We start from the raw sequence: 14,094 nt of genomic DNA, 5'->3' as shown, positions 1-14,094 counted from the left end.
AAGCCTCTAAAGATATAAAATTTCCCCTTATTACTGCTTTAGCTGCATCCCAAAGATTTTGATATGATGTCTCATCATTGTCATTATCTTGGGTGAAATTGTTAATTGTTTCTATAATTTGCTCTTTCACCCAGTCATTCTTTAAGATGAGATTATTCAGTTTCCAATTACTTTTTGGTCTATTTACCCCTAACTTTTTACTGAATGTAGCTTTTATTGCATTGTGATCTGAGAAGAAGGCATTTATTTTTTCTGCCTTCCTACATTTAATTTTTAGATCTTTATGTCCTAATATATGGTCAATTTTTGTATAGGATCCATGAACTGCTGAGAAGAAAGTATATTCCTTCCTATTGCCATTCAGTTTTCTCCAAAGGTCTATCATACCTAGTTTTTCTAATATTCTATTTACTTTTTTAATTTCTTTCTTGTTTGTTTTGTGGTTTGATTTGTCTAAATCTGAGAGTGCAAGGTTGAGATCTCCCACTATTATAGTTTTACTGTCTATTTCTTCTTGCAGTTCTCTTAACTTTTCCTTTAGAAAGTTAGATGCTATACCACTTGGTGCATATATGTTTAGTATTGATATGGCTTCATTATTTATGCTACCTTTCAGCAGGATATAGTTTCCTTCCTTATCTTTTTTAACGAGATCTACTTCTGCTTTTGCTTGATCTGAGATAAGGATAGCTACCCCTGCTTTTTTGGCTTTACCTGAAGCATAATAGGCTCTGTTCCAACCTTTTACCTTTATTCTGTATGTATCTCCCTGCTTTAAGTGTGTTTCCTGTAGGCAACATATTGTAGGGTTCTGCTTTTTGATCCAATCTGCTATCCGTCTCCGTTTGATGGGATCGTTCATCCCATTTACATTTACAGTTAAAATTACTAATTCTGTATTTCCTGCCATCGTATTATCCCCAGATTATGCTTTTTTCCCTTGACCCCCCTGATCCCCCTCCCCGATATTTAATTTACAGACCCCCCTTGTGACGCGCAACTCTCCCTCTTTTTTTTTTTTTTTTAGGATCCCTCCCCCCTCCCTCCAAGTCCCTTCACTTATTCTCCTTTTCCTTTTCCCTTTTCCTCTCCCCCCTTTTAATGAGGTGAGAGAAAATTCTCTGAAAAACAAATATGTTAATTATTTACTCTTTGAGCCTCTCCTGATGAGAGTAAGATTCACACAATGATTCTCCCCCTCACTAAGTTCCCTCAGATATGGTGTATTTTCTATGCCAATTCCTGGGATGTAGTTTCCCTCTTTTTATCACTCCTTCCCCTTTTTCTGAACCGACCTCCTTCCCTTTACTACACCCCCCCTTTTTTTCTTGTATATCAGTAGAATCAAATTATCCTTGAGTATTTTTTATATACCCACAACAGAGTTACAGTTCTCAAGGGTTCTGTGTACCTTTTTCTGTTTCTCTTCAGTCTTGTGGATGTAGATCAAATTTTTTGTTTAAGTCTGGTTTTTTTCTTAGAAACATATAGAATTCCTCTGTTTCATTGAATGACCATCTTCTTCCATGGAAAAAGATGCTAAACTTAGCTGGGTAGTTCATTCTTGGTTGCAGTCCTTGATCTTTTGCCTTACGGAATATCAGGTTCCAGGCCCTTCTATCTTTTAATGTGGAGGCAGCCAGATCTTGGGTGACCCTTATTGTGGCACCTTGGTATTTAAATTGTTTTTTCCTAGCTGCTTGCAGGATTTTCTCCTTTGTGTGGTAATTCTGCAGCTTAGCCACAATATTCCGTGGTGTTCTTTTTTTAGGGTCTATTTCAGAAGGAGTTCGATGAATTCTTTCCACATCTACTTTCCCTTCTGTTTCTATTATCTCTGGACAGTTCTCTTTGATAATTTCCTGTAAAAATAGAATCTAGGCTCTTTTTTTGGTCATAGTTTTCTGGAACTCCAATAATCCGCAGATTATCTCTCCTAGATCTATTTTCCAGGTCTATAGATTTTCCCAGTAAGTATTTGACGTTGTTCTCCAGCTTCTCATTTTTTTTGTTTTGTTTGACTGATTCTTGGGTTCTCTGTGAATCATTCATTTCTATTTGTTCCATCCTGACTTTTAAGGAGTTATTTTCTTCTTTCACAGTTTTTAGTTCTTTTTGTAAATGCCCAATTTCGTTTTTAAATGAATTATTTTGCTCTATTGAATTTTTTTCCATTTCCCTAATTTTTTTTTTTTGAGAATTATTTTCTTTTTCCAATTCAGAAATTCTATTTTCTTGAGACTTTTTTATCTTTTCCAATTCAGAAATCCTACTTTCCTGTGTTTTTTTAACCTTTTCTAATTCATAAATTTTGTTTCCCTGCATCTCCTGTGAATTCTTTATTTTTTCCAACTCCAATTTCAGGACGTTGTTATTCTCTATCATTGCTTCCCTTTCCTTTCCCCATTTTTCTTCAATCTCCCTCAATTTTTTAATAGTGTCTTCTAGGAGAGAGTTATGTGATGGGGGGCAGGAATTGTTCCCCTCTAGGATGTTATCTGCTGTCTCTTTGCTGTTAACTTCCTCAGGGTTGGATACCCGCTCTTTCTCTGTATAGAAGGAATCTATGGTTTTTCTAGCTTTTTTGCTCATACTTAAAAAATATTTTGGGGTCTGTCCCTGGGGTAGGAAATTATTTATTTACTTCTTTACCAGCTTCCTCCCAGACCAGATGGATGCAGCGGCTCCTGTGCCTGAGCTAAGATAGAGCTCTGGGAGAGAGTTCCCCACCCCCTCCCTGGAAGTGCCTCAGAGGTGATTAGCACTGCTGTGCTTTGAGGGCGTAGAATAGTAAAGACAGCACAAAGCCCAGCCTATGTGTCCGGGTGGGGCGTGGATGTCTGCAGCAGGTGACGTGAAAAGCCCCTGTGCTCAAACTGGAAGTGTCTGCCAGAAACCGCGGTCCCTAGTTCAAAGGTTCCGCTTCTCTGGGACTTCCTGGAGCTGAGTTCCACTCCCTCCAGCTAAACTAGGCAGTGTGTGTTGCCTTGGGCAGTATCCACCCACTTGTCAATCTCTTAACTATTCTCAGGTGGTAGCTGAGGCCACACCCCCTGGTGCTGAGATCTGCTGAGTCACCCCCAGGATCGGGGAAAATCTAATCTGAGTTTTAAAATATTTTGGCTTTCTCTTCTGAACTGCTAAATAATTAGCAGAGAAGAGCTAACAGCCTGTGCCAGATTCCTTTACCTCAGTGGCTTCTCTGATCCCAGAGCCCTTCCCAGAGCAATGGGCGCAGTGTGCCACTATCCCACCGTCTGTGCTGGTCTCTCTTATTCCTCCCCTGAGAACTGACCTTTCCTGTTGAAACTCCAGATTCTTTTCAGCTGGTAAGTCGTGCTTCCAGTCCTTATGGTATCTATCAGTCCTGAGCTAATTCTGAGACTTAATTTATCTAATTGGTTGTGAGGGAGTGAGGACGTTCACTGAGTTGTGTGTTTCTTCTCCGCCATCTTGGCTCCGCCCCCCGCAGGATGATATTTTCAAAGGAAGGCATAAAGGTTGAGAAAAAGGGGCTTGGGGGGGAGGAAGAAAGGAAAAGGGAGAAAGAGGAGGGAAAAGAAAGGAGTGACAGAAAGAGTGGAGATAAGACAGACATACTGCTCAACCATATATTTCCTTCTGGCCTTTATCATCTATGATAAATTTTATGTTTCTCAGACATAAAGAAAGGCGTATATGGAATCAATTTCCTGCTTCCATTCAATATTTTTTTAAAAAAAACTAATTCTTTACTTAATTTATAATGCTTACTTATCTGTTAGAGACTTTCCTTCTGAAAATTGCCATGTATGCCATTCAGCTGGTAGGGTGGACCCAGAGGTAGAAGAGGACTTGGCCTTTGAGGCAGAAGGTTGTGTCTTACAGGTGATAGATCTTTTCTCAGGATACAGCATTAACTCCAGATGTTTCCCTTCTGTGGATTCACCCACACAGTGCTGAGTGGGCTAGAGTAAATATAAATGGCCAGCTTTGCTATAGGCAGGAGAAGGATACAGAGAGAAGCAGAGATTCAGGGATGCAGAGAGAGAAATGCAGAGACATACATACACTTGCTCTTGCTTCCTGCTAACCCTTGCTGAGATAACGAATAAAGAAAGACTGTTTGGCCCTTTAACATTGGTCTCATCTCCATGTCTATTATGGGAAGATTGGTATATATGGTCATGGCAATCAGTAATCTCAGTGGGAAGTTACAAATGGTACCCGAACAGGGATGGAATTGGTCAGGGACCTCATGAGTTCAGCTGGCCCAATAATAGGAAGAGAGATGAAACCCCAAGATTGGCTCATCTTCATATAAGGATGGAATTGTTCAGGGACCTCATGAGTTTGGCTGGTCTGATCATGGGAAGGGAGACAAGACCCTAAGATTGATAAAGCAAGCTAAAAGTGAATGTGACATCACAGGAAGAGGCAGTGGGAAAAGAAGTATGAAGTATAGAAGGCAGCAAATGATGGGAACCAGGAAGTAAGGATTTGGCGAGTTTGGTAGTCCCCAGGAAAAAAAAAATGTGGGTCTCATTGGAGTGGAAGAAATTGAAGGAATTGAAAGAGGCAATTAACACTTATAGGGTTAAATCTGAATATGTAAGGAGCTCTCCTACCTTCCAGCAATATAACTTTTCCCTGATTTTTGTGACTTGCCTACAGGTGTCTGTTGAGAGGTTAGTAGGTAAAGGAGAAGCAGCTGGTCCTCTTATCTGGAAATTGACTAGTGAGAACACTAACACCCTTGCCAGAAAGCCATGTCCTTCTTAGATAAGGACACAAGCCTTGAAAAGATGATAAAAAGATGTGAGAATGTTGGCTCTAGTGGCTTTCAAATTTGAGCTTTTAAACTGCTGTGTCCGGGTGCGCTGTTGAGCAAGAACTATTGCTTGATCAGGCAGTGATTGGAGACGTCTAAAGGCCAGGGATTAGGCATGCTGACAATCAAAATCTCTGAGGGAGAGATTATAAATGAAGATTGCCAGATCATGTAAGGGAAGGTTCAACAGTCTTATTGAGAGATGGGAAGGCAGGAATGCATAATGGGTCAGGGTATAAGTTTGCCCGTGATCATGCCCAGTGACACAATTGTACTATGTAAGTTAGAGAGGCAGACAGTTGGAAAACAGGGCTTTAAGCGTCAGAGAAAATTCCAAAGGTCCTTTGAAAGGACGAGGAAGGACATTAGCAAGATCTAACCTTAATACTTTGGAGAGGGCCAGGATATTTATGTCTTGCAGGTCTTGATGGGAAAGGCCACTGGATTTCAGAAGGATTCCAGAAATACCAACTACTTGGTCAGCCTGAAATCATCTTAGACCTGATCTTGACATTTGGTACCAGATGCTGCTGCCTACAAGTCACTCATTTCCCCTCTTCAGTCTGGACCTCATTGGGTAGGATCAGCCTTATGCCCCTTGTCAGCCTGAAGAAGTTATAGAACATGAGACCTTTGTCCCTTTGCCACAGATGAATCTTGAACATACTTCCCTTCTCATCCCCTTTATTGCATCTTTATACTTTTTAACTCTAAGCCTGTTTTATATATAGATATATTTTTAAATATCAAAGCTAGTTTTATGAGCGGAAAGGGGGGTATGTTAGAGACTTTCCTTCTGAGAATTGCCATGTATTCCATGTCATCTGGTAAGGTGGACCCAGGAGGTAGGAGGAGGTTTGGCCTCTGAGGCAGGAGGTTGTGTGTTACAGGTGTTAGATCTTTTCTTAGGATGAAGCACTAACTCCAGGTGTCTCCCTTCTGTGGATTCACCTACAAAGTGCTGAGTGAGCTAGGCACAGGGTAATCCCAGAGGAGAGTAAATATATATATGGCCGGCTTTGCCATAGGCAGGAGAAGGATGCAGAGAGAAGTAGAGAGAGGCAGAGATACACACACACACACACACACACACACACACACACACACACACACACACACACACGCTTGCTTCCTGCTAACTCCTCCTGACATAACTAATAAAGAAAGGCTGTTTGGCACTTTAACATTAGTCATCTCCATGTCTATTATGGGAAAATTGGTATGTATGGCCCTGACAATTAGTAGCCTCAGAGTGGGAGATTACACTTATCTATTAAGATACTTGTCCAAATACGGTCCTCAGAAGAGATAGGAACTAATCCTGGGGTTAAAGATTCAAGAGCTTTGCCTTCATCTGTTAAATATATATGTGGTCCTCTATTGAAAGGGAGCTAGTAGATTGGTGAGGATGAATAGCAAATTCCACATTTAATATAGTGAGAATAAATTGGGATGGATAGGGTAATTTGAGTCCCCTTTGCACCGTTAACATTGTCCCCAACATGCCACTATCCTCAAACCTTTCATCTAAGAGGTGGATAAGCTGACTGCAATGGGACATAAAGATGGGGGCCTATGATGTCACAGTGACAGCTTGTCTTCCTATCTGGACAGGGCATTTCAGGGCTCATTTCTCCTAAAGGTTCCTGGGAAATAGATCAGCATCCCAGGACATAGTCCTTTTCAAGAAAAGTACCTATGTTTTTCTTTCTTTCTTTGTTTTTATTCTTTACTCCCTTACTTCTAGTGGAAATTCTAAGGTTCCTTAGTTTTCCTCTATTGGGGAAACTTGTGGCTACTAAGGACATTTGCATTTGGACTAGACAGGTTCCTCATCTTTCCTGCTTCTCTTGAACTCCTCCTGGTGAGAAGTATTTTGCAATTAAATTAGGTCTTGGTGGGTGGGCAGGGAGGAGGTAGATGAGGAGGGTTTTGCAATTTGAGTCATCAAACTTTTTATGAGTAAGATTTAGAGAATAGATAGATGATCCAAGCTAGGGTTCCTCTGCCTTAGTTTTATGATAATGTGATTCATTCCTTATTGCCTAAAATGATAAAACAAAATTCTCTAAAATATCTCAAAATTAAATCCATTGCATTCCATTTTTAAAAAATAGAGTACTAGGAGGTTCTAAGTCTGGAAGAACTCAGGTCAAATTCTATTTTGACATTTATTAGTTGCCTGACCCCTGGGTGTATTACCTTTCACAATATTTAGCTAAATGGTGTAGTGAATAAAGTGCTGATTGAAATAAAAAAGATCTGACTTCAAATTTGACCTCTTACTGTGTGAACTTGGGCAAATCACTCAAATTCTATTTTTGGGCAAATCACTCAAATTCTATTTGCCCTAGTTTCCTCAACTGCAAAATGGAGATAATGATAGTAACCCAGGATTGTTGTAAGGATCAAATGAGATAGTATTTGTAAAAAATAAAACAAAAAGAAAACAGTATCTACTAAGTTCTAGACAATTGGAACACATTCTTCCTTAGTAGGATTCCTGACTCTCTTACCTTAACCTCATCATTTAGGATGGCAGCATGATGAAATCGGTGGCTTAAGAGTCAAAGAACCTGAGTTCAAATATTCCCTTTATAATTTACTTTGTGTGACAGTGAGATATCATCCTGGGTTTGTTTTCTTTTCTATAAAATGATCTTTATAATTTTATTATTTTAATAGAAATCATCTGTATCTTTCTGTTAAAATTTTCCTGGAAAGAAAAAAAAATGTTCTAGAAAACTAAACTAACCTTAGCATAAGTTTATTTATTAGATCCTTTCTTTAGAATTTCTTTTAATAAAGATTAGGAAGGGATATAGAAGTCCCATTGATGAAAGTTTTCCTAACATGAAGATGTTAATCCATCAGGGAAGCAGCACAGCTGAATTGTAGAAATGAGAAGAAGGTATTGCAGCTTTTGAACTGGGAAAATGGATCTGTGAGAAAACCTGCTGCTATGCTGAGTATACAATACCCAAGGGATGGGAGGGAGAAGGCATTAGAGTGGATTGGTAAAGAACAGGCATTGCCCTTCCTGACCCAGGGCTAATGAAAGTGGTCAGAAGCAAAGAAATTATTTTCATCATTAAGATCTCAGAATCCTGAGGAAGCACAGCAATAGGGTATAAAGAGAAAAGAACACTGAATCCTTTCTTTCAGTGAAGAAGCATGAATAAGTGGAGCTGTATACAGCCCACTCCTGGCAGGCAACCATCAGGGCACATGCTCTACATATGTTTCCTCTGTTTTTAATGATTATGCTTGTTAAACTGCTCTGGGATTTGGCCATGTATAGTACTGTTAAAAGGGCTCATTATTGTTGATTTTTACATACCTGACAGTATCTTCCAAAAACAATCTCTTGCCATTGGGAATGTTATGCAGTATTACCAACATTAACATTATGTTGATTGATCCTCTTTCCATATCTCCAGATTAGTTCTTTTAGATGGTACAAAGGCTTGGAGAAACTGCATAGTTTCTATTCAGAGGTGACCATGACGTTCGTCGCCTAGCAAAATTTCAGTGGCACTACAAATTCCTCCAGGTTTGGCAGCATGTTAATCTTCCTATCCACAATTCAAAAAATATATAGACACTTAATCATTCAGAATTTATGTAAATAAACATTTAATTAAAACTCAGTTTAACACTTGTGTGACATCTGGGGCTGAGTATTCTAGTTTCTGGCCAACTTGAGAAGAGAGAGCCACTTCACATGGAGAAATTTAATATTGTTCTCTTTGGTTCAGAGGGCCTTATCAGGAACCATATGAAAATTATGAAGATAATTTTAGATTTGATGTCAGGATATAATTTTCAAACAGAGCTGTCGAAAATGAAATGGGTTGCCTAGAAAGGTCTTGGTCTCTCTCTCCCTGGAGGATTTCTGACAGAGGCTTAGTAAGCTTTTGTTGATTATGCTAGAGACAGGATTCCCACTGTAATTGAAATGAAATGGATAGATGTGGAGTTCTTTTAACTTTCAAATTGTATGAAGCAGTGAGATTCAAATCTTATGTCATCATTTTAATTAATTGTTATGTAGACATCTAGTAAAATCAATATCTCTCTGGCCTAGCCTGTTAGGGATATAGAGGGGATCACATAAAATAAATTATATGACAAAAAGGATTTTGCACAAACAAAGCATTATATAAATGTCAATTATTATTACAATGTATGAAAAGTGCTTTTGAATGAATGAATACCTGCTTGTTATTAATATTTAATAAAATATTTTTTCAAATCATATTGCTGGATATAATAGGCATTGGATTTAAAAAAAATAAAAAAGGATATAGTTTAGGCATGTGGACTAACAACTGTATGAATAATAATTGTCCTGGTAGTCTTTACTAGCTTATTAAAATGTTTTACTTCTTAATATTTTTTTCCAAAGAAAAACTTTCATTAGATCAATGGGGAGAAGACAAAAGAAACTGCCAAATGGTGAGATCTTTGGCTTTTATTTGTCTAAAATGTCCCACAACTACACCTTTCCATAGTTTTTACACTTATTCTTTATTACTTTATTGATTCACCTTTTTTAAATTGTTCACTTTCATTTCAAACTATTCCTGTGTATGTCTTTGGCCCTTTCAAGAACTGGGTTCTCATAGAAGAGTGGAGAAAGCACTGTTCTAGGAATTGGACTTGGCTTCCAATTCCAGCTCAACCACTTACAAAATAATATAATCTTGGACAAATCATTCTAATCCCTTGGAATTGATCATTTCCTGATCTGTGAATAGGGATAATACCTCTGCCCTATATACATTATTGGGTAGGAATGAGAATCAAATGGTAAGTGTACTATACATACTATACCTGAAAATATTCTGAAAAAATTAAAAGTCTTATATAAATATAAAGTAATATTATCATATGATGCCTATAAAATGTTTGACATGAATCAGACATTAATAGTAATCTAAGATCAGATCTCTACCATATTCCCTTGCATGATTATATATATATATATATATATATATATATATATATATATATATATATATATATATATATATATATATATATATATATATTGTGTGTGTGTGTTTTATTTCCTTACCCTTGCTCACAATCTCTTTATCAGGAAATCAACCTCAGCTTCTACTAAAAGGCTATCACCTAACCAAGAAGGTGTTGATACCATGTTCTTCACACCAGAGTATATCATTATGCCTTCAAGATTACCAATCTAAGTCTGCACTAATGCCACATCTCAACTATCAGAGCAGGATCAAGTTGTCATCTCATCTTGACCATAAAACCTTAGTTGCATCTTCCCAAAATCTCAAACTTGGGATTGAACCTGCTCAATTACCACAGGCTCTTCAACAGGCAGGTGTTATGCCAAGATACCAATGCAACTACCTGGCTACCACCACCCCATCAATAGGAACGACAGTTTTGTCTTTACCGTGCCCTGACTCCTGGACCAGAGTACCTGTTCCTTCTTTCCCACAGCCTGAATACCAAGCAGCACTTACACTGAGCTCTAATCACCATGTGGAGGTTCCATCCATCCCTGAACATTTTACAAAATCTCCATCAGATTCTGACCATTTTCCAGTGATTTCCCAAGGCTCTGACCATCAGGCAGAGGATCAATCATGTACAGATAGCAAGCCTAACACCACAGCTGTACCATCATTAAACCACAGTTACCAGTCAACAGCTACAATATTACAACGGCCTAGTCAACAGACTCCAGCACCACAAGGTACCAGAACTCGGTCTAAAATGACAACTTCCCTGGAGCGGTACCTTAACCACTGGCACAGGGCCATATTTTCCCCATTATCGTATTCTGATTGGTCTGGAACTGCACCATCAGACTCAGACCACTGGGTTAAGGGGGCAACTGCACGAATGTCATGTCCTGATCACTTTGTAAAGACAAAAACTCCACTGTTACAGCATCCTGAACACAACTCTTGGATCTTCAAGGCTTCTGCTTCATCATGCTCCAATCAACAGGTCAGGGCCTCACCTGCTCCACCACCATGCCCTAACTACAGGGAAACCATTACCACCTTTGCACCCTTTGAATCCCTTAATATCCCAGGTGAGAATCCACCAAGCCTTCATTTTGAAGTTAGGGATACTATTACACTATCAGCACAACATAACCACCAGGATATACCTCTACAAAACCTCAATGGCAATATAGAAGATTCTATGATTGTTCCCAATCACTGGACCCAGGTCATACAGAATAGAGAGCCGTCTTGTAATTCTGAAGACCTGGCCAAGCCTCCACTAGATCCTGATCACTGGCCTATGATTTTACCACACCTCAATTGTTGGACTACAGTACCACAACCAGCCCCTGATCACCCAATTATTCAATACATAGACAACCAGATCAAACCACTGCTGGTTCCTGAGTATAAGCTTAAGGCTTTACCAAGCATTAACCCAGTCTCTGCTGAGGGTCTTTCTCCTCTGAAATACTGGGCTACATCTCTCCAAGATTCTAAACTGGATATAGAAGTTCCACCACATACCCACCAACTGAGTACATCTCCAGTTGTCTCCAACCAAGAGCTTACAGTTGTATCAGTTCCTGATTCTGAGGAAGAGGTATTAATAGGTTGCAATCATTGGGCTCAAGCTCAGATAGAGATAACATTAGATCCAAACCACTGGAGCAAAGCTTCCTTGGAGTCAAATTGTTGTAAGGTTATGGCTCCACAAAGTCCTAACTGCCAGGATCAAATTCCACCTTACACTGACCACCAGGCTAATACTATTTCATCAGTTCCTGAACATGATGATGCCACTATTAAGGTTCTTGATCATTGGGCCATGGCTTCATCAGACACAGACCAACATGTGGAACTTGAATTTGATTCTATTTACAGGGAAGAGGCTACATCTGATCTAGACCATGTCACAGGGCTCCTAGATCCTGATAATCAGACTCTGACTCTATCAGACACTGGCTTTCAGAATGACGATATAACAGATCTAGAACATCTGAATGAGACTATAATAGTCCAAGGCATGATTACCAAGACTCTCCCAGCTTCTTGTAATTGGGTTGAGTCTATAGCAGATCCCCCAAACCAGTTTATACCAGCAGACCTGGATTATAAAAACAATACTCAAATTGACTTCAATCATAATATCATGAATATACCAGATCCTGACCATATGACAATACTTCCAATTATCTCTGAACACCAGAAGGAGGACACAATAAGCTCTCACCACCAGGAAGATGTTGAATCCTCAGTGGATTATGAGTCCAGAGTTGTACCTGACCAAAATTCCATGGGCATCTTAACTCTAGACCATAGGCCTGAAACTGAGGAGGTTCCAGAATGTGGGACTCTACTTTCCCTGATCACTGACTACCAGGATGAGAATTTATCAGATTGCACTGGTCAGGATGATGATGTACTACTGCTTCCAAGCTCTGATTTTGAAGCCATACATCCATCAGATTTGGACAATGGGAATAAAATTCCACTGAGGACAAAACATCAGTCTAAGATTATTTCAGAAATTGATGCCTCAAAGCAAGCAATTCTTCCTTCTGGCCTGGATAAAGATGTTGAACTTTTGTTGGATTCTGATAATTATGACAAAGTTTCCTCATTTTCCCCATACAAAATCATGCTGCCACCTGATAACGCCAAACCAAGAAAATCTTCATACTTTGACAATGGGAAAGTGGTTTCCCCTAATCAAAACCACAGGGCTATACAACTGAGCACCATATCCCAGACTGTGACTCCAGCAGAATACAGCCAGCAGAACCCACAACGACCTTGCTCCTGGGTGGAGGTTTCCCTAGATTCAAAACATAGAGAAATACATCAACAAAATTCAGTTCATAAGCTCACACCTCCATCACAGCTAAAGAGTCGGATTGAGAACCATCTGAACCTTGATCACCAGATTAAGTCTCTGCCAGATTGTAAACACCAGGTAAAACATCAACCATTCATGAATAATTGCGCTAACATTCCATCTGATCTCCACCCCTTGAATGAAGATGGGAAAAATAGAGAACCTCCATGGTTTTTAACATATATCAAACCATATACCATTGAGGGTGAGAATATCACTCACAGAACTGTTAATAATATCATCAAGTCAATCCCCCAAGAGAAAATTAAAAATGATATTTACAAGCAAATTCTCCTGCAGAATGTAAAGGATTGCTCACATTTTGAGAATGGCTTATGTCTAACATCTACTTACTCAGTCTGCTTAATTTGTGCCTCCTGGATCCCTTATGGTTGTCCCCATGTTCAGGAAATAAAAGATCCTTGTAGAGCACAATTGCTATCTATATCATCATTACTGCCTGGTTCCAAGGAAGAAATGAGTGTGAAATTTGTTTTACAAGTTCCCCAACTGGAAGCAGGATCTATTTTTACTATCCGATATCCGGATTATAGTATTTCCCGCCATTTTTACCATAAATCTGGGAAATCTTTTCATTCACAATTCAGCCCTTCTAAATCAAGGACCTTTCTCCAAGAGCCTAGTTCAAAACTCACTTGGCTTGATTTTATCCGTGGCAAGTCTTATCAGCCATATGGGAAAAAATTATATGGAAGCCAAAATTCACTTTTAGGGAAACTGCACATAAATTCCAACAAAGAAGAAGGGACAAAGAAATCTGAAAAGGTTTTAAAATCTTTATTAGAAAGAATTCAAAAGAAAAAGAGTGCAAATTAAATAAACAACTTTACTCTTCAAAAATAATTGTCTTGTATATTTGAAATGTATGTGATTGTTATTATTCTTTATAGTTAAACAGAAAGATACTGAGTCTGCTATTTTTTTGGAATTAATAAGGGTCCTAGGCATGGAATTCCTGCATATTGAGAGAAAAATGTTCATAGTCTTCCTTCCAATTTCCCCCATACAGATTGACTAGTCTTCCCAAACACTCTGTTAACCAATGTATTTAACTAATGTATTTTAGCACTACAGTTTTAAATAAGGATTGTTATAAACAAACCTTTACACTAAGTTGTAAAATCTGCCCTACCAGTATTTGGTTCCCTGGCCAATGATATGATTTGTAACTCTTTTACCATGTGAATTGCTAATTTATGAAATTACTAAATAAATAGATATTATGTAGGAAATACATTCAAAAATAAATAATATAAAATGCAAATGAATAAATAATAAAACAAATATTAAATGAATAATAGGACTATAAGGCAGCTCCTCTGGATCAAACAGGTAAACACACTTGATTCTTTGGATACTTGTTGAGAAAGACCATAATAGCAGCAAGAAAT

General features: G+C 38.6%; 1 protein-coding gene across 2 annotated transcripts; it reads left to right on the top strand.

The window, feature by feature from the left end:
• The first annotated feature begins 6,447 nt into the window (after positions 1–6,447).
• On the top strand, positions 6,448–13,543 carry LOC141560965 (uncharacterized). Of its 2 annotated transcripts, none has more exons than XM_074299817.1 (5): positions 6,448–6,674; positions 7,685–7,774; positions 8,251–8,363; positions 9,219–9,268; positions 9,915–13,543. In XM_074299817.1, exons 4-5 carry the CDS (start codon positions 9,238–9,240, stop codon positions 13,517–13,519), a joined length of 3,636 nt encoding a protein of 1,211 aa, XP_074155918.1. In that variant the 5' UTR covers positions 6,448–6,674; positions 7,685–7,774; positions 8,251–8,363; positions 9,219–9,237; the 3' UTR covers positions 13,520–13,543. The 2 variants fall into 2 exon arrangements, with proteins under 2 accessions (XP_074155918.1, XP_074155919.1); XM_074299818.1 differs by having other exon boundaries at positions 6,449–6,674; positions 7,685–7,779.
• Positions 13,544–14,094: the final 551 nt, after the last annotated feature.

This window comes from Sminthopsis crassicaudata, chromosome 3, assembly GCF_048593235.1.
Source record: "Sminthopsis crassicaudata isolate SCR6 chromosome 3, ASM4859323v1, whole genome shotgun sequence".
NCBI classification, from domain to species: Eukaryota; Metazoa; Chordata; class Mammalia; order Dasyuromorphia; family Dasyuridae; genus Sminthopsis; species Sminthopsis crassicaudata.
The sequence above is the reverse complement of the archived record's forward strand: the minus strand, read 5'-3'. Positions and strand labels throughout refer to the sequence as shown.

What these genes read in the sequence shown, in the direction of transcription:
- LOC141560965 (XM_074299817.1), top strand. Translation starts at nt 9,238, where the DNA reads ATGGGGAGAAGACAAAAGAAACTGCCAAATG. An exon ending in ACAAAAGAAACTGCCAAATG is followed by an intron (nt 9,269 to 9,914) that starts GTGAGATCTTTG and finishes TCTCTTTATCAG; the next exon opens with GAAATCAACCTCAGCTTCTA.